Source organism: Oncorhynchus clarkii, chromosome 24 (genome assembly GCF_045791955.1).
Source record: "Oncorhynchus clarkii lewisi isolate Uvic-CL-2024 chromosome 24, UVic_Ocla_1.0, whole genome shotgun sequence".
NCBI classification, from domain to species: Eukaryota; Metazoa; Chordata; class Actinopteri; order Salmoniformes; family Salmonidae; genus Oncorhynchus; species Oncorhynchus clarkii.
In genome coordinates, this window is record NC_092170.1 from 42,252,685 (window position 1) to 42,274,766 (window position 22,082).

The 22,082-nt window shown below is 41.4% G+C and overlaps 1 protein-coding gene across 2 annotated transcripts in view; it reads right to left on the minus strand.

Moving 5' to 3' along the window:
• Nucleotides 1-1,709: 1,709 nt before the first annotated feature.
• LOC139383018 (protein Atg16l2) overlaps nucleotides 1,710-22,082 on the minus strand; it is a 62,403-nt gene continuing 42,030 nt past the window's right edge. The window contains exons 15-18 of one of the 2 annotated variants that reach the window (XM_071127311.1): nucleotides 18,942-19,091; nucleotides 17,843-17,890; nucleotides 11,718-11,819; nucleotides 1,710-4,442 (exon numbers count right to left, since the gene is read on the minus strand). In XM_071127311.1, coding sequence (XP_070983412.1) covers nucleotides 4,349-4,442; nucleotides 11,718-11,819; nucleotides 17,843-17,890; nucleotides 18,942-19,091 — 394 coding nt within the window. In that variant the 3' untranslated portion in view covers nucleotides 1,710-4,348. The remainder of the gene's footprint in view (nucleotides 4,443-11,717; nucleotides 11,820-17,842; nucleotides 17,891-18,941; nucleotides 19,092-22,082) is intronic. The other variant, XM_071127312.1, reaches the window with a different exon arrangement.

Consider the following 22,082-nt stretch of genomic DNA (forward strand, 5'->3'; position numbering starts at 1 on the left):
TAAATAAATAAAATAAAAAACAGGACAAAAACCCAAAATACAGAAGTAAATCAACAACAGAATGTCTTGAACAGAATAAATGATTCCTGTTGGAGTGGCCCAGTCAGTCCTGACCTCAAAACGATTGAGATGCTGTGCATGACATCCCAAGAGCCGTTCACACCAGACATCCCAAGAGCAGTTCACACCAGACATCCCAAGAGCAGTTCACACCAGACATCCCAAAGAGCAGATCACACCAGACATCCCAAAGAGCAGATCACACCAGACATCCCAAAGAGCAGATCACACCAGACATCCCAAGAGCAGTTCACACCAGACATCCCAAGAATATTACTGAACTGAAACAGTTTTGTAAAGAGGAATGTTTGTCTATTGTCGTGATCAAATGACCAATTTATGCAGAAATCCAGGTAATTCCAGAGTTCATATAATTTTTCTTGCCACTGTGTGTGTGTGTGTGTATATTATATATATATATATATATATATATATATTTTATACTAATACAATTGGAATTTCTCAGAGAAAGAGATTCTGTTTAACAAGTAACATAACGTTTTCTCAAAAAAACAGGGGTCCAAATTGTTGCCACCCGTTTTCCATAACCTTCAATACCTCAACTTGCGAGAATAACGGCACTGAGCCTTTTCCTAAAATGAACATTGGAGAACACATTGGGAGGGATCTTAGACCATTCAGCCATACAGAATATTTCTGGCTCAGTGCCGTTATCCTCGCAATGTGTTGAATACAGGGGTACCAATTGACCCTTGTCTTTTTGAGGGGGAAAAAAACGATTACTTGTTAAATTTCTTTCTCTTGAGAAATTGATTTGTGATTTTACACAGTCTAGTTGTGCTAATCTTTATCAGGGGTGGCAATAGTTTTGGAGCTGGCTGTAATGGCATATCCCATAACCTCATATAGAATAAAAAGCACATCATACTATACCTCCCTCCCTCCCTCCCTCCCGCACACACACACACACACACACACACACACACACACACACACACACACGGATATCCCTTAGTTAATCCAGAACATTTGAGACATACCAATAACTGTTTAACAGACCATCTGTTAGTTAAGAGACATTATCACCACATCATTATAAAACGCAGAGTGTACAGTATATATATATATATATCTTTTTTTTAAAAGACCATCTGTGAATGTTTAAAACACGGAGGAATGAGAGAAGTAAAATGGCGTCCATCTCAGCTTTACATAAAGAGTGTGTTTGATCCAGACGGGGGACTGAAGTTGACAGGCCAAATGCTCTTCAAAGCTGAGAGGCCAAACGGCTACTGAATGCAACTCAGCATTTTAAATCTGAATCACTGAGTATAACTGCATAGAGGCACAGAGAGACACAGAGAGAGAGAGATACAGAGAGAGAGAAATACAGAGAGAGAGAGATACAGAGAGAGAGAGAGAGAGATACAGAGAGAGAGAGAGAGAGATACAGAGAGAGAGAGAGAGAGAGAGAGAGAGAGATACAGAGAGAGAGAGAGAGAGAGATACAGAGAGAGAGAGAGAGAGAGAGATACAGAGAGAGAGAGAGAACACAAAGAATTCGAAAACAAATCCAATTTTAATAAACTCTCATATTCCACAGTGTGCCATCACAGCAGCAAGATTTGTGACCTGTTGCCACGAGAAAAGGGCAACCAGTGAAGAACAAACACCATTGTAAATACAACCCATATTTATGCTTATTTATTTTATCTTGTGTCCTTTAACCATTTGTACATTGTTAAAACACTGTATATATATAATATGACATGTGTAATGTCTTTGTTTTGAAACTTCTGTATGTTTAATGTTTACTGTAAATTTTTTATTGTTTATTTCACTTTGTATATTATCTACCTCACTTGCTTTGGCAATGTTAACACATGTTTCCCATGCCAATAAAACCCTTGAATTGAAATTGAAATTGAATTGAATTGAGAGAGAGAGACAGGTGTATTGCTCTCATCAACACCTCAATATGATTTTATTACTAAATGCTAAATGTTGTCCAGCTGTATTACTGATTGTGGGCAAAAGCCAAGCCAATATCCTTGTGAGGAATGGTAAAGATGTTAAGTTCCATCTGTTCTCAATAACAGACCAGCAACAGCTGGTTATTCCCTTCAGAACCCTCAAGATAACCCCGTTCCCTTCAGAACCCTCAAGATAACCCTTTAGAACCCTCAAGATAACCCCGTTCCCTTTAGAACCCTCAAGATAATCCTGTTCCCTTTAGAACCCTCCAGATAACTCCATTCCCTTCAGAACCCTCAAGATAACCCTGTTCCCTTCAGAACCCTCAAGATAACCCCGTTCCCTTTAGAAACCTCAAGATAACCCTGTTCCCTTTAGAACCCTCCAGATAACCCTGTTCCCTTTAGAACCCTCAAGATAATCCTGTTCCCTTTAGAACCCTCCAGATAACCCCGTTCCCTTTAGAACCCTCAAGATAACCCTTTAGAACCCTCAAGATAACCCTGTTCCCTTTAGAACCCTCCAGATAACCCCGTTCCCTTTAGAACCCTCAAGATAACCCTTTAGAACCCTCCAGATAACCCTGTTCCCTTTAGAACCCTCTGGATAACCCCGTTCCCTTTAGAACCCTCAAGATAACCCTTTAGAACCCTCAAGGTAACCCCGTTCCCTTCAGAACCCTCCAGATAACCCCGTTCCCTTCAGAACCCTCCAGATAACCCCGTTCACTTTAGAACTCTCAAGATAACCCTTTAGAACCCTCCAGATAACCCCGTTCCCTTCAGAAACCTCCAGATAACCCCGTTCCCTTCAGAAACCTCCAGATAACCCCGTTCCCTTCAGAACCCTCCAGATAACCCCGTTCCATTTAGAACCCTCAAGATAACCCTTTAGAACCCTCCAGATAACCCCATTCCCTTCAGAACCCTCCAGATAACCCCGTTCCCTTCAGAACCCTCCAGATAACCCCGTTCCATTTAGAACCCTCAAGATAACCCTTTAGAACCCTCAAGATAACCCTTTAGAACCCTCCAGATAACCCCGTTCCCTTCAGAACCCTCCAGATAACCCTGTTCCCTTCAGAACCCTCCAGATAACTCCGTTCCCTTCAGCCCTGTACATGTGCCATGTAGCTTAGATTAAAACCTTTCATCATATTATCACAGTTGTCATGATAGTTTTTCCATCATGTATCAGCTATTAGACCAGCAGACCAGTTGTGACTCTAACACTGTCTGATATGGTAGTGTTTTCTGTAAGCCAGCCTAGAGCATGAAGCTTTACCTCCAATTGTTTGAAGCAGAGAATATGAATCCTTATCCCTGAATAACTAGTGTATTCGTTTCTCGTCAAGCATAACCCATGCTTTTCCTTCCCCAGTACGAATTGCTAGACACCACATACATTTTTCAACTACTAAGTAAAAAAAGTTGTTTTGACAGAACAAATGCTTGTGTACAAAAGAAAGGCAAAGCAACACTATGGAGTTATGTTGGCACCGTTATGACCCTATACAATCATGGAGAGAACAAAATGAAACCATTGACTTTTTTGAAAGACAAAGATATTGTATTTATGATTTTCTGCCAGGTCCCTTTTTAGCAAAGTTATAAACCGAAGAAAAACAGCAGACCGTGTCAGATCTGTCCTTTCATTTCGCTGCTCTATCGATAGCGCCATACATCCGTCTGAACCTGCCGTCCTAGAAGTCGTTGTTGCTGACGTCATTCATGAATCGTGTAGGCCAATTCAGGGACCAATCAGAACGGTTTGAATGTGTTCGCTTTCAGGAAGTCTTCGGGGGAGTAAACTAATCCAGACTCATGGTGAAGAAGAAAACGTTAGTGGGCGTGGCGTTTAACCTGAGTGATGTTTGATCGGTAGCCAGGCAACCGTGGGATATCGCCCACGTTACGTTCTGTCAAACTGGTAGCAGGAGTGAGACAAACATCCTATGTGTTCCGTGTTCTCTCAGCCATGTTAAACATCCTATGTGTTCCGTGTTCTCTCAGCCATGTTAAACATCCTACGTGTTCCGTGTTCTCTCAGCCATGTTAAACATCCTACGTGTTCCGTGTTCTCTCAGCCATGTTAAACATCCAACGTGTTCCGTGTTCTCTCAGCCATGTTAAACATCCAACGTGTTCCGTGTTCTCTCAGCCATGTTAAACATCCAACGTGTTCCGTGTTCTCTCAGCCATGTTAAACATCCAACGTGTTCCGTGTTCTCTCAGCCATGTTAAACATCCAACGTGTTCTCTCAGCCAATGATCAGATGACCTTCTAAACCTAACCCCAAACTGATGTTGGAATGGGTCTGAGGGCTGGCCAGTCGACCAGACTGTTTAAATGTTTAAATGCCACTCCAGAGGACGGCACGCCGGCTCTTGTCCACACTGACCACGTACTCCCCGGACCCAGACCAGGCCACCGCGTTGATGGACGAACTGGAGGGGGGGGACAAGAGAGACAGGCAGACAGAGAGAGACAAGTCAATAAGGGCTCATCTGAAATGACACCCGATTCCTTCTTTTAGCCAGTACCAAAACATCATAGGGCTCTAGGCAAAAGTAGTGCACAGCATAGGGAGGAGGGTGCCATCGGGCTTTGGACGTAGCCTAAATCTCATTCACTTCAATGTGCATCCATCCATCCACAAGACAGACAGTGGAACAGCGTTGACTCACTCAGTATTTCTAAATGGGACAGATCTGATGGACTGTTGGGATTCACTGGGAACCAAACAGAGCAGATGGACTGTTGGGATTCACTGGGAACCAAACAGAGCAGATGGACTGTTGGGATTTACTGGGAACCAAACAGAGCAGATGGACTGTTGGATTCACTGGGAACCAAACAGAGCAGATGGACTGTTGGGATTTACTGGGAACCAAACAGAGCAGATGGACTGTTGGGATTCACTGGGAACCAAACAGAGCAGATAGACTGTTGGGATTCACTGGGAACCAAACAGAGCAGATGGACTGTTGGGATTTACTGGGAACCAAACAGAGCAGATGGACTGTTGGGATTTACTGGGAACCAAACAGAGCAGATGGACTGTTGGGATTCACTGGGAACCAAACAGAGCAGATGGACTGTTGGGATTCACTGGGAACCAAACAGAGCAGATGGACTGTTGGGATTCACTGGGAACCAAACAGAGCAGATGGACTGTTGGGATTCACTGGGAACCAAACAGAGCAGATGGACTGTTGGGATTTACTGGGAACCAAACAGAGCAGATGGACTGTTGGGATTCACTGGGAACCAAACAGAGCAGATGGAGTGTTGGGATTCGCTGGGAACCAAACAGAGCAGATGGACTGTTGGGATTCACTGGGAACCAAACAGAGCAGATGGACTGTTGGGATTCACTGGGAACCAAACAGAGCAGATGGACTGTTGGGATTTACTGGGAACCAAACAGAGCAGATGGACTGTTGGGATTCACTGGGAACCAAACAGAGCAGATGGACTGTTGGGATTCACTGGGAACCAAACAGAGCAGATGGACTGTTGGGATTCACTGGGAACCAAACAGAGCAGATGGACTGTTGGGATTCACTGGGAACCAAACAGAGCAGATGGACTGTTGGGATTCACTGGGAACCAAACAGAGCAGATGGACTGTTGGGATTCACTGGGAACCAAACAGAGCAGATGGACTGTTGGGATTTACTGGGAACCAAACAGAGCAGATGGACTGTTGGGATTCACTGGGAACCAAACAGAGCAGATGGACTGTTGGGATTCACTGGGAACCAAACAGAGCAGATGGACTGTTGGGATTTACTGGGAACCAAACAGAGCAGATGGACTGTTGGGATTCACTGGGAACCAAACAGAGCAGATGGACTGTTGGGATTTACTGGGAACCAAACAGAGCAGATGGACTGTTGGGATTCACTGGGAACCAAACAGAGCAGATGGACTGTTGGGATTCACTGGGAACCAAACAGAGCAGATGGACTGTTGGGATTCACTGGGAACTGTGAGTGGGAAACATCTACTATCTTAAATGGACATGAATCATTTTATAAAGCTCTATGTTCCCTAACGTGGACAGTTCGTGTTACTACCTTACACAACGCACGTCTTTTTAATGATTTATTTTTTACCTCAGATTGGTAATGTTAGTAAAAAAAAGTTTCTATTCATCAAGATGAAACTAAATCGATTACTTTAAAACAGATTCATATCTTTATGTTTTGCAGGATTAGAACACAGTTGTTATTGTCCCACAAGGAGATGAGTTGACAAATGGCTACGACAGGTTCTCATCTATCGACAGGTATCAAATCAAAATGACAGTTTATTCGTCACATGCTTTGGAAACAACAGGTTGAGACTAACAGTGGAGTGTTTACTTACGGACCCTTTCCAACAACGCAGAGAGAGAAAGAATATCGAGAAATTATAGAAAAATAAAACATGTAATAAAATGTATAATAAATACAAAATGAGTAATGATAACTTGTCTATATATACACTGGGTACCAGTACTGAGTAATGATAACTTGTCTATATATACACTGGGTACCAGTACTGAGTAATGATAACTTGTCTATATATATACACTGGGTACCAGTACTGAGTAATGATAACTTGTCTATATATATACACTGGGTACCAGTACTGAGTAATGATAACTTGTCTATATATATACACTGGGTACCAGTACTGAGTAATGATAACTTGTCTATATATACACTGGGTACCAGTACTGAGTAATGATAACTTGTCTATATATACACTGGGTACCAGTACTGAGTAATGATAACTTGTCTATATATACACTGGGTACCAGTACTGAGTAATGATAACTTGTCTATTTATATACACTGGGTACCAGTACTGAGTAATGATAACTTGTCTATATATATACACTGGGTACCAGTACTGAGTAATGATAACTTGTCTATATATATACACTGGGTACCAGTACTGAGTAATGATAACTTGTCTATATATACACTGGGTACCAGTACTGAGTAATGATAACTTGTCTATATATATACACTGGGTACCAGTACTGAGTAATGATAACTTGTCTATATATACACTGGGTACCAGTACTGAGTAATGATAACTTGTCTATATATACACTGGGTACCAGTACTGAGTAATGATAACTTGTCTATATATACACTGGGTACCAGTACTGAGTAATGATAACTTGTCTATATATACACTGGGTACCAGTACTGAGTAATGATAACTTGTCTATATATACACTGGGTACCAGTACTGAGTAATGATAACGTGTCTATATATATACACTGGGTACCAGTACTGAGTAATGATAACTTGTCTATATATACACTGGGTACCAGTACTGAGTAATGATAACTTGTCTATATATACACTGGGTACCAGTACTGAGTAATGATAACTTGTCTATATATACACTGGGTACCAGTACTGAGTAATGATAACTTGTCTATATATACACTGGGTACCAGTACTGAGTAATGATAACTTGTCTATATATACACTGGGTACCAGTACTGAGTAATGATAACTTGTCTATATATATACACTGGGTACCAGTACTGAGTAATGATAACTTGTCTATATATACACTGGGTACCAGTACTGAGTAATGATAACTTGTCTATATATACACTGGGTACCAGTACTGAGTAATGATAACTTGTCTATATATACACTGGGTACCAGTACTGAGTAATGATAACTTGTCTATATATACACTGGGTACCAGTACTGAGTAATGATAACTTGTCTATATACACACTGGGTACCAGTACTGAGTAATGATAACTTGTCTATATATACACTGGGTACCAGTACTGAGTAATGATAACTTGTCTATATATACACTGGGTACCAGTACTGAGTAATGATAACTTGTCTATATATATACACTGGGTACCAGTACTGAGTAATGATAACTTGTCTATATATATACACTGGGTACCAGTACTGAGTAATGATAACTTGTCTATATATACACTGGGTACCAGTACTGAGTAATGATAACTTGTCTATATATACACTGGGTACCAGTACTGAGTAATGATAACTTGTCTATATATACACTGGGTACCAGTACTGAGTAATGATAACTTGTCTATTTATATACACTGGGTACCAGTACTGAGTAATGATAACTTGTCTATATATATACACTGGGTACCAGTACTGAGTAATGATAACTTGTCTATATATATACACTGGGTACCAGTACTGAGTAATGATAACTTGTCTATATATACACTGGGTACCAGTACTGAGTAATGATAACTTGTCTATATATATACACTGGGTACCAGTACTGAGTAATGATAACTTGTCTATATATACACTGGGTACCAGTACTGAGTAATGATAACTTGTCTATATATACACTGGGTACCAGTACTGAGTAATGATAACTTGTCTATATATACACTGGGTACCAGTACTGAGTAATGATAACTTGTCTATATATACACTGGGTACCAGTACTGAGTAATGATAACTTGTCTATATATACACTGGGTACCAGTACTGAGTAATGATAACTTGTCTATATATATACACTGGGTACCAGTACTGAGTAATGATAACTTGTCTATATATACACTGGGTACCAGTACTGAGTAATGATAACTTGTCTATATATACACTGGGTACCAGTACTGAGTAATGATAACTTGTCTATATATACACTGGGTACCAGTACTGAGTAATGATAACTTGTCTATATATACACTGGGTACCAGTACTGAGTAATGATAACTTGTCTATATATACACTGGGTACCAGTACTGAGTAATGATAACTTGTCTATATATATACACTGGGTACCAGTACTGAGTAATGATAACTTGTCTATATATACACTGGGTACCAGTACTGAGTAATGATAACTTGTCTATATATACACTGGGTACCAGTACTGAGTAATGATAACTTGTCTATATATACACTGGGTACCAGTACTGAGTAATGATAACTTGTCTATATATACACTGGGTACCAGTACTGAGTAATGATAACTTGTCTATATATACACTGGGTACCAGTACTGAGTAATGATAACTTGTCTATATATACACTGGGTACCAGTACTGAGTAATGATAACTTGTCTATATATACACTGGGTACCAGTACTGAGTAATGATAACTTGTCTATATATACACTGGGTACCAGTACTGAGTAATGATAACTTGTCTATATATACACTGGGTACCAGTACTGAGTAATGATAACTTGTCTATATATATACACTGGGTACCAGTACTGAGTAATGATAACTTGTCTATATATACACTGGGTACCAGTACTGAGTAATGATAACTTGTCTATATATACACTGGGTACCAGTACTGAGTAATGATAACTTGTCTATATATATACACTGGGTACCAGTACTGAGTAATGATAACTTGTCTATATATATACACTGGGTACCAGTACTGAGTAATGATAACTTGTCTATATATACACTGGGTACCAGTACTGAGTAATGATAACTTGTCTATATATACACTGGGTACCAGTACTGAGTAATGATAACTTGTCTATATATATACACTGGGTACCAGTACTGAGTAATGATAACTTGTCTATATATACACTGGGTACCAGTACTGAGTAATGATAACTTGTCTATATATATACACTGGGTACCAGTACTGAGTAATGATAACTTGTCTATATATACACTGGGTACCAGTACTGAGTAATGATAACTTGTCTATATATATACACTGGGTACCAGTACTGAGTAATGATAACTTGTCTATATATACACTGGGTACCAGTACTGAGTAATGATAACTTGTCTATATATACACTGGGTACCAGTACTGAGTAATGATAACTTGTCTATATATATACACTGGGTACCAGTACTGAGTAATGATAACTTGTCTATATATACACTGGGTACCAGTACTGAGTAATGATAACTTGTCTATATATACACTGGGTACCAGTACTGAGTAATGATAACTTGTCTATATATACACTGGGTACCAGTACTGAGTAATGATAACTTGTCTATATATACACTGGGTACCAGTACTGAGTAATGATAACTTGTCTATATATACACTGGGTACCAGTACTGAGTAATGATAACTTGTCTATATATACACTGGGTACCAGTACTGAGTAATGATAACTTGTCTATATATACACTGGGTACCAGTACTGAGTAATGATAACTTGTCTATATATATACACTGGGTACCAGTACTGAGTAATGATAACTTGTCTATATATACACTGGGTACCAGTACTGAGTAATGATAACTTGTCTATATATACACTGGGTACCAGTACTGAGTAATGATAACTTGTCTATATATATACACTGGGTACCAGTACTGAGTAATGATAACTTGTCTATATATATACACTGGGTACCAGTACTGAGTAATGATAACTTGTCTATATATATACACTGGGTACCAGTACTGAGTAATGATAACTTGTCTATATATACACTGGGTACCAGTACTGAGTAATGATAACTTGTCTATATATACACTGGGTACCAGTACTGAGTAATGATAACTTGTCTATATATACACTGGGTACCAGTACTGAGTAATGATAACTTGTCTATATATACACTGGGTACCAGTACTGAGTAATGATAACTTGTCTATATATACACTGGGTACCAGTACTGAGTAATGATAACTTGTCTATATATACACTGGGTACCAGTACTGAGGTTATGGCTAACATGTTAACACCCAGAACCCTACTTTCACCTCCTGCTGCCAGAACCCTACTCTCCCCCTCCTGCTGCCAGAACCCTACTCTCCCCCTCCTGCTGCCAGAACCCTACTCTCCCCCTCCTGCTGCCAGAACCCTACTCTCCCCCTCCTGCTGCCAGAACCCTACTCTCCCCTCCTGCTGCCAGAACCCTACTCTCCCCTCCTGCTGCCAGAACCCTACTCTACTCCCCTCCTGCTGCCAGAACCCTACTCTCCCCTCCTGCTGCCAGAACCCTACTCTCCCCCTCCTGCTGCCAGAACCCTACTCTCCCCCTCCTGCTGCCAGAACCCTACTCTCCCCCTCCTGCTGCCAGAACCCTACTCTCCCCCTCCTGCTGCCAGAACCCTACTCTCCCCTCCTGCTGCCAGAACCCTACTCTCCCCTCCTGCTGCCAGAACCCTACTCTCCCCCTCCTGCTGCCAGAACCCTACTCTCCCCTCCTGCTGCCAGAACCCTACTCTCCCCTCCTGCTGCCAGAACCCTACTCTTCCCTCCTGCTGCCAGAACCCTACTCTCTCTCCTGCTGCCAGAACCCTACTCTCCCCTCCTGTAGCCAGAACCATACTCTCCCTCCTGTAGCCAGAACCCTACTCCCCCCTCCTGCTGCCAGAACCCTACCCTCCCTCCTGCTGCCAGAACCCTACTCTCCTCCTCCTGCTGCCAGAACCCTACTCTCCTCCTCCTGCTGCCAGAACCCTACTCCCCTCTCCTGCTAATGTAAACACTATCTAATAGCCTGTAACATTCTCTAGTCCACTAATAGCGTCTACAACACAAAGAGGAAGTATCATCAAGCTAATTGATGCCGTGTTGGCCGGAGCCCATCAGGGCTGACGATAGCTGCTAAAAGCTAAGGTCCTCAGAGGCTGGGTGGGGTTCAGAGGACAGACAGGCAGACGGGCAGACTGGGAAACATCCAGGCAAGTCTAGTCCAGTCCAGTGTCTAGTGCAGTCTAGTCTAGTCCAGTCCAGTCGTCCTACCTGTGCATGTCCGGTAGTCGTGTCTCCAGGTTGCCAGAGTTGACGTTCCAGATGTAAACGGCTCCATCTGCTGATCCTGCTGCCAGGTAGCTCCCATCAGGACTAGAGAGAGAGAGAGAGAGGAAAGAGAGAGAGAGAAGAGAGAGAGAGAAGAGAGAGAGGGGGACAGAGAGGACAGAGAGAGACAGAGAGAGAGAGAGGGACAGAGAGAGAGAGAGAGAGAGAGAGAGAGAGCGAAAGACAGAATGAGAATGAGAGAGACTCTTTAACATCATCCTTAGCTCTGGCGTCTTCCCCCAATATTAGGAACCAAGGACTGATCACCCCAATCCACAAAAGTGGAGACAAATTTGACCTCAATAACTACCGTGGGATATGCGTCAACAGCGACCTTGGAAAAATCCTCTGCATTATCCTTAACAGCAGACTCGTACATTTCCTCAATGAAAACAATGTACTGAGCAAATGTCAAATTGGCTTTTTACCAAATTATCGTACGACAGACCACGTATTCACCCTGCACACCCTAATTGACACACAGTAAAAAACAAACAAAGGCAAAGTGTTCTCATGCATTGTTGATTTCAAAAAAGCCTTTGACTCGATTTGGCATGTGGATCTGCTTTACAAATGGATGGAAAGTGGTGTTAGGGGAAAAACAAACAACATTATAAAATCAATGTAAACAAACAACAAGTGTGTTGTTAAAATTGGCAACAAAAAAAACACTCAAATTTCTTTCCACAGGGCCGTGGGGTGAGACAGGGATGCATCTTAAGCCCCACCCTCTTCAACATATATGTCACCGAATTGCCGAGGACACTAGAACAGTCTGCAGCACCCGGCCTCACCCAAACACCAAATTGAGACTCTGAATGCAGAATTCTGCAAAAATATCCTCCGTGTACAACATTAAACACCAAATAATGCATGCAGAGCAGAATTAGGCCGATACCCGCTAATTATCAAAATCCAGAAAAGAGACGTTAAATTCTACAACCACCTAAAAGGAAACCTTTCATAACAAAGCCATCACCTACAGAGAGATTAACCTGGAGAAGAGTCCCCTAAGCAAGCTGGTCCTGGGGCTCTGTTCACAAACACAAACACACCCCACAGAGCCCCAGGAGAGCAGCACAATTAGACCCAACCAAATCATGAGAAAACAAAAAGATAATTACTTGACACATTGGAAAGAATTAACAAAAAAACAGAGCAAACTAGAATGCTATTTGGCCTTAAACAGAGAGTACACAGTGGCAGAATACCTGACCACTGTGACTGACCCAAAATTAAGGAAGGCTTTGACTATTTACAGACTCAGTGAGCATAGCCTTGCCATTGAGAAAGGCCGCCGTAGGCAGACATGGCTCTCAAGAGAAGACAGGCTATGTGCTCACTGCCCACAAAATGAGGTGGAAACTGAGCTGCACTTCCTAACCTCCTGCCAAATGTATGACCATATTAGAGACACCAATTTCCCTCAGATTACACAGATCCACAAAGAATTAGAAAACAAATACAATTTTGATAAACTCCCATATCTACTGTGTGAAATACCACAGTGTGCCATCACAGCAGCAAGAACAAGAAAAGGGCAACCAGTGAAGAACAAACACCATTGTAAATACAACCCATATTTATGTTTATTTATTTTCCCTTTTGTACTTTAACTATTTGCACATCATTACAACAATGATTCTTTTGGAACTTCTGTGAGTGTAATGTTTACTGTTCATTTTTTATTGTTTATTATCTATTTCAATTGCTTTGGCAAAGTAGACATATGTTTTGTCTTAAAATTGAATTGAGAGAAGAGAGGAGATAGAAGGAGAGATAGGAGAGAGAGAGATAAAAGGAGAGGGAAAGAGAGATAGAAGAGTGAAGGGAGAGAGAGATAGGAGGAGAGAGAGATAGAAGAGTGAAGAGAGAGAGAGATAGGAGAGAGAGATAGGAGAGGGAAAGAGAGAGAAGAGTGAAGAGAGAGAGAGAGAGGAGAGATAGAAGGAGAGGGAAATAGGAGAGATAGAAGGAGAGGGAAATAGGAGAGATAGAAGGAGAGGGAAAGAGAGATAGAAGAGTGAAGAGAGAGAGAGAGATAGAAGTAGAGGGAAAGAGAGATAGAAGAGTGAAGAGAGAGATAGAAGGAGAGGGAAAGAGATATAGGAGAGTGAAGAGAGAGATAGGAGAGATAGAAGGAGAGGGAAAGAGAGATAGAAGAGTGAAGAGAGAGAGATAATAGATATATAGATAGATAAGGAACAATTAGTTAGTTGAAGGCTGACATATCAATGCAATCCTGGGCTGATATCTGGCCACTACACTGTATCACTACAGTACCATATCCTGACTCCTGCACGGCCCTTAACAACATCACACCACCAAAGTATTCTAGTCCCGTCCATCTGCTGTCATGGCAACAGTAAAAATGCATTCAGAGGAAACCGGTTAGTATATCAGCAGGCATCAGAACAAAAACACTCAGCCAGAGCTAAGGATGATGTTAAACAGTCTCTCTCATTCTCATTCTGTCTTGCTCTCTCTCTCTGTCTCTCTCTCTGTCTCTCTCTCTCTCTCCCTCTGTCTCTCTCCCTCTCTCTCTCTGTCTCTCCCTCTCTCTCTCCCGCTCTCTCCCTCTCTCTGTCTCTCTCTCTCGCTCTGTCTCTCCCCCCCTCTCTCTCTCTCTTTATATATCTCTCAGATCCAACATCACACAGAAAGGAACATGTAGCCCAGGTGTGTCAACCTCAATCCATGAAGTGTCTAGTGTCTGCTGGTTTTTCCTTTCAATTAAGACCTAGACAACCAGGTGAGGGGAGTTACTTACTAACTAGTGACCTTAATTCAACAATTAAGAACAAGAGGAAGGAGGGGACATGGCAGCTCACCACAACCCTCTATTCCACTTCCTTTGAACTTCAGAACGGCATGTCAACAGCCAGTCTGGTCACACAGCAGGAATATAAATGAATTCTCTTCTAAAACCAACAAGTCTAGTGTTGTTGTGAGGTGTTTTGTCTTCTGTCATACATCTAGAAATTCCTCATCCAGTACGCTCTCACTAATACTACTCACACACTAATATTATTCACTAATACTACTGACACACAAATATTATTCACTAATACTACTCACTCACAAATATTATTCACTAATACTACTCACTAATACTACTCACACACAAATATTATTCACTAATATTACTCACTAATACTACTCACACACAAATATTATTCACTACTACTACTGACACACAAATATTATTCACTAATACTACTCACACACAAATATTATTCACTAATATTACTCATTCACTAATATTATTCACTAATATTATTCACTAATACTACTCATTCACAAATATTATTCACTAATACTACTCACTAATGCTACTCACACACAAATATTATTCACTAATATTACTCACTAATACTACTCACACACAAATATTATTCACTAATACTACTGACACACAAATATTATTCACTAATACTACTCACACACAAATATTATTCACTAATATTACTCACTAATACTACTCACACACAAATATTATTAACTAATACTACTGACACACAAATATTATTCACTAATATTATTCACTAATACTACTCACACACAAATATTATTCACTAATACTACTCACACACAAATATTATTCACTAATACTACTCACACACTAATATTATTCACTAATACTACTGACACACAAATATTATTCACTACTACTACTGACACACAAATATTATTCACTAATATTACTCACTAATACTACTCACACACAAATATTATTCACTAATATTATTCACTACTACTACTCACACACAAATATTATTCACTAATACTACTCACTCACAAATATTATTCACTAATACTACTCACACACTAATATTATTCACTAATACTACTGACACACAAATATTATTCACTAATACTACTGACACACAAATATTATTCACTAATACTACTCACACACTAATATTATTCACTAATACTACTCACACACAAATATTATTCACTAATACTACTCACACACTAATATTATTCGCTAATACTACTGACACACAAATATTATTCACTAATACTACTGACACACAAATATTATTCACTAATACTACTCACTCACAAATATTATTCACTAATATTACTCACTAATACTACTCACACACAAATATTATTCACTAATACTACTGACACACAAATATTATTCACTAATATTATTCACTACTACTACTGACACACAAATATTATTCACTAATATTATTCACTAATATTATTCACTACTACTACTGACACACAAATATTATTCACTAATACTACTCACTCACAAATATTATTCACTAATATTACTCACTAATACTACTCACACACAAATATTATTCACTAATACTACTCACACACAAATATTATTCACTGATATTACTCACTAATACTACACACACTGATATTATTTACTAATATTAGACACCAATATTAAATACTAATATAACTGACTAATATTCCACAGTAATACTACTCACTAATACTACACACTAGTATGACACAAGGGCAAACTGTAGCTGATGTTACCCCCATTATCATTCAGTAGACTACAGATTCATCACAAAAGCAGCCAGACAGAGACAGACATCTAGCCAGACAGAGAGACAGACATCCAGACAGAGAGGCAGACATCCAGACAGACAGAGACAGACATCCGGACAGAGGCAGACATCCAGACAGAGAGGCAGACATCCAGACAGAGAGGCAGACATCCAGCCAGACAGAGACAGACATCCGGACAGAGGCAGACATCCAGACAGACATGTAGCCAGGGATATGGAGCCAGGGATATGGAGCCAGAGATAAGGAGCCAGGGATATGGAGCCAGGGATATGGAGCCAGGGATATGGAGCCAGGGATATGGAGCCAGGGGTATGGAGCCAGGGATATGGAGCCAGGGATATGGAGCCAGGGATATGGAGCCAGGGATATGGAGCCAGGGATAAGGAGCCAGAGATAAGGAGCCATGGCATGTTTCTACTTCTTTCTTGAAAGAAGTAGAAACTGTTTCTTCTGTTGAAGCTGGCAGACACATTTTGGGATGCATTATTTACAATATCTATCGATCTCTAGATAAAGGAGGCTGGGTTGGTTGGACCAAACGCTGCTCTGACATGGCAGTCTGGGATTGGTTGGACCAAACTCTGCTCTGACACGGCAGTCTGGGGTTGGTTGGACCAAACTCTGCTCTGACACGGCAATCTGGGGTTGGTTGGACCAAACTCTGCTCTGACACGGCAATCTGGGGTTGGTTGGACCAAACTCTGCTCTGACACGGCAGTCTGGGATTGGTTGGACCAAACTCTGCTCTGACACGGCAGTCTGGGATTGGTTGGACCAAACTCTGCTCTGACACGGCAGTCTGGCATGGTGCTATTGATATCTGAAGCCAGCTGAGCCTTGGAGAGACACAGCGAAATAAGAAGTGACTGTTCCACTCCCTTAGGACATTATAAAACCTCAGCTGGCAAATGAAGCATGTTGTGCCAGCTATCTTATATCCCAGGACGCTGTACCATCCTGTACCATCCTACAGACTGTGTTGTAACCCAGGGTCCTGTACCATCCTACAGACTGTGTTGTAACCCAGGGTCCTGTACCATCTTGTACCATCTGACAGACTGTGTTGTAACACAGGGTCCTGTACCATCCTGTACAATCCTACAGACTGTGTTGTACCCCAGGACGCTGTACCATCCTGTACCATCCTACAGACTGTGTTGTAACCCAGGGTCCTGTACAATCCTGTACAATCCTACAGACTGTGTTGTACCACGGGGTCCTGTACCATCCTGTACAATCCTACAGACTGTGTTGTAACCCAGGGTCCTGTACCATCATGTACAATCCTACAGACTGTGTTGTACCACAGGGTCCTGTACCATCCTACAGACTGTGTTGTAACCCAGGGTCCTGTACCATCCTGTACAATCCTACAGACTGTGTTGTACCACAGGGTCCTGTACCATCCTGTACCATCCTACAGACTGTGTTGTATTCCAGGGTCCTGTACCATCTTGTACCATCTGACAGACTGTGTTGTAACACAGGCCTCTAGAGTCAGGGTTAGAGTAAGTGCTCACCTGAATATAGCCTTAGTGCTGTCACAGCCACATTTGAAGCCCTCAGCTCTGAAATGAGAGATAAGGACAATTATCAGACACACTAACATCCAAGGTTAGCTCTATAGGGGAGGAGTTAGGTCAGAGATAGACCAGGGTTAGCTCTATAGGGGAGGAGTCAGGTCAGAGATAGACCAGGGTTAGTTCTATAGGGGAGGAGTCAGGTCAGTTAGCTCTATAGGGGAGGAGTCAGGTCAGAGATAGACCAGGGTTAGTTCTATAGGGGAGGAGAGTCAGGTCAGAGATAGACCAGGGTTAGCTCTAAAGGGGAGGAGTTAGGTCAGAGATAGACCAGGGTTAGCTCTATAGGGGAGGAGAGTCAGGTCAGAGATAGACCAGGGTTTGTTCTATAGGGGAGGAGTCGGGTCAGTTAGCTCTATAGGGGAGGAGAGTCAGGTCAGAGATAGACCAGGGTTAGCTCTATAGGGGAGGAGAGTCAGGTCAGAGATAGACCAGGGTTAGTTCTATAGGGGAGGAGTCAGGTCAGAGATAGACCTGGGTTAGTTATATAGGGGAGGAGTCAGGTCAGAGATAGACCAGGGTTAGCTCTATAGGGGAGGAGAGTCAGGTCAGAGATAAACCAGGATTAGCTCTATAGGGGAGGAGTCAGGTCAGAGATAGACCAGGGTTAGTTCTATAGGGGAGGAGAGTCAGGTCAGTTAGCTCTATAGGGGAGGAGAGTTAGGTCAGAGATAAACCAGGGTTAGCTCTATAGGGGAGGAGAGTCAGGTCAGAGATAGACCAGGGTTAGTTCTATAGGGGAGGAGAGTCAGGTCAGTTAGCTCTATAGGGGAGGAGAGTCAGGTCAGAGATAAACCAGGGTTAGCTCTATAGGGGAGGAGAGTCAGGTCAGAGATAGACCAGGGTTAGTTCTATAGGGGAGGAGTCAGGTCAGAGATAGACCAGGGAGGATACCAGTGTATTGCCCGACTGCATACAATGTGTTCGGACGGTAAGATGGAAACGACTCAATATCGCCATCTGCCGGCCTTTGGCCTAGGATCAACACAGAACACTACAGTACATTATTAGAGCACCAATGCCGCACTGGTCTGGCTACCTGAAGCATATCCTGGAGCTGTTCATGCGAAGGTCGACCACCTGCAGACTCTCGTCTCTGGAGCAGCTGAGGAGCTGACGGTGGTCAGTAGAGATGTCCAGAGATGTTACCTTCCCCTGGAGAGGAACCTCCTGGGTACAGCTGGCAGCCCTGGGGAGGGGGGCGGGGGAGGGGGGAAGGCAGTGAGTCACATCTCAACATGGTCTAGCAGAATGTGCCTTACTGTACTGTATGTAACATAGCAACGTGCCTAACTGTACTGTATGTAACATAGCAACGTGCCTAACTGTACTGTATGTAACATAGCAACGTGTCTTAATGTACTGTATGTAACATAGCAACGTGCCTAACTGAACTGTATGTAACATAGCAACGTGCCTAACTGTACTGTATGTAACATAGCAACGTGCCTAACTGTACTGTATGTAACATAGCAACGTGTCTTAATGTACTGTATGTAACATAGAAACGTGCCTAACTGTACTGTATGTAACATAGCAACGTGCCTAACTGTACTGTATGTAACATAGCAACGTGCCTAACTGTACTGTATGTAACATAGCAACGTGTCTTAATGTACTGTATGTAACATAGCAACGTGCCTAACTGAACTGTATGTAACATAGCAACGTGCCTAACTGTACTGTATGTAACATAGCAACGTGCCTAACTGTACTGTATGTAACATAGCAACGTGTCTTAATGTACTGTATGTAACATAGCAACGTGCCTAACTGAACTGTATGTAACATAGCAACGTGCCTAACTGTACTGTATGTAACATAGCAACGTGCCTTACTGTACTGTATGTAACATAGCAACGTGCCTTACTGTACTGTATGTAACATAGCAACGTGCCTAACTGAACTGTATGTAACATAGCAACGTGCCTAACTGAACTGTATGTAACATAGCAACGTGCCTAACTGAACTGTAGCAGGTAGCTAACTGTAATACAATAGTGAAAATATTTATCAACATCATTGACCTGTAAACTACAGAGTTATGAAGTGTTTGAATTATTAAAGAGTAGCAGCTTCTACTGAGGGAGAAACAGAAAACCCCCTGAAGATCTGTTGTAGGGTTAGGGTGTAGGGTTAGGGTATAAGGTTAGGGTATAAGGTTAGGGTGTAGGTTTAGGGTGAAAGGTTAGGGTATAAGGTTAGGGTGTAAGGTTAGGGTGTAGGGTTAGGGTGTAGGGTTAGGGTTACGCAGGTCTGTTGGGCTGTAGCGATTCACTATCAACGTGCTGAAACTAATAAATATAGAAATGAACACCAAACATGTAGCGCAGCAAATTTCACCAATGTCATAACAGAGACAACCCCAAAACAGAAGGGGCTGGGGGGTGGGGGTGGTGGACAGAGACTATTATGTAGGTGGACTGTTGCTAAGCGACAGTGGAACATGAAAGTCTGCAATTGACGACTAGCAGGGGAGTGAAGGAGAGATGTCAGAGAGAGAGAGAGGCCCTGCTGCTGCTTGGAGCTAACAACAACCATCATCATCATCTCCAACACACAGAACACAGCAAGGAATAGAGAACATGTACATAGTCATCTAGAGACAATATAATGCCCATGGTAATGTAGAGAAGACAATATAATGTCCATGGTAATGTAGAGAGAATAGACAATATAATGTCCATGGTAATGTAGAGAAAACAATATAATGTCCATGGTAATGTAGAAAAGACAATATAATGTCCATGGTAATGTAGAGAGAATAGACAATATAATGTCCATGGTAATGTAGAGAGACAATATAATGTCCATGGTAATGTAGAGAGAATAGACAATGTCCATGATAATTTAGAGAGAATAGACAATATAATGTCCATGGTAATGTAGAGAAGACAATATAATGTCCATGGTAATGTAGAGAGAATAGACAATATAATGTCCACGGTAATGTAGAGAATAGACAATATAATGCCCATGGTAATGTAGAGAGAATAGAAAATATAATGTCCATGGTAATGTAGAGAGAATAGACAATATAATGTCCACGGTAATGTAGAGAAGACAATATAATGTCCATGGTAATGAAGAGAGAATAGAAAATATAATGTCCATGGTAATGTAGAGAGAATAGACAATATAATGTCCACGGTAATGTAGAGAAGACAATATAATGTCCATGGTAATGTAGAGAAGACAATATAATGTCCATGGTAAATGTAGAGAGAATAGAAAATATAATGTCCATGGTAATGTAGAGAGAATAGAAAATATAATGTCCATGGTAATGTAGAAAAGACAATATAATGTCCATGGTAATGTAGAGAGAATAGACAATATAATGTCCACGGTAATGTAGAGAAGACAATATAATGTCCATGGTAATGAAGAGAGAATAGACAATATAATGTCCACGGTAATGTAGAGAAGACAATATAATGTCCATGGTAATGTTGAGAGAATAGACAATGTCCATGGTAATGTAGAGAGAATAGACAATATAATGTCCACGGTAATGTAGAGAAGACAATATAATGTCCATGGTAATGTAGAGAGACTAGACAATATAATGTCCACGGTAATGTAGAGAGAAGCAATTAGATATAATGTACTAAATGGCAGATCAGAGAGAGGAGAGCTGAACAGGATTATATTTCCAGTATGTTCTGTGGTGATCTCCGTCATCTGCCAGCTATACAAGTGGATCTATGATCGGCAATGAAAAGCCAACTGACATTTACTCCTGAGGTGCTGACCTGTTTCACCCTTGACATCGACTGTGATTATTATTTGACCATGCGGGTCATTTATGAACATATGAACATCTTGGCCATGTTCTGTTATAATCTCCACCCGGCACAGCCAGAAGAGGACTGGCCACCCCTCATAGCCTGGTTCCTCCCTAGGTTTCTTCCTAGGTTTTTGGCCTTTCTAGGGAGTTTTTCCTAGCCACCGTGCTTCTACACCTGCATCGCTTGCTGTTTGGGGTTTTAGGCTGGGTTTCTGTACAGCACATTGGATATATCAGCTGCTGTAAGAAGGGCTATATAAATAAATCTGATTTGATCTACTGTAATGTAATTAAAAAGACAGACACTGAGCATTATGACCATGAAATTAGCCCAAATCATAACACTTAATGATAATGCTAATTTGTTTGGACATCGCCATTACAACTATA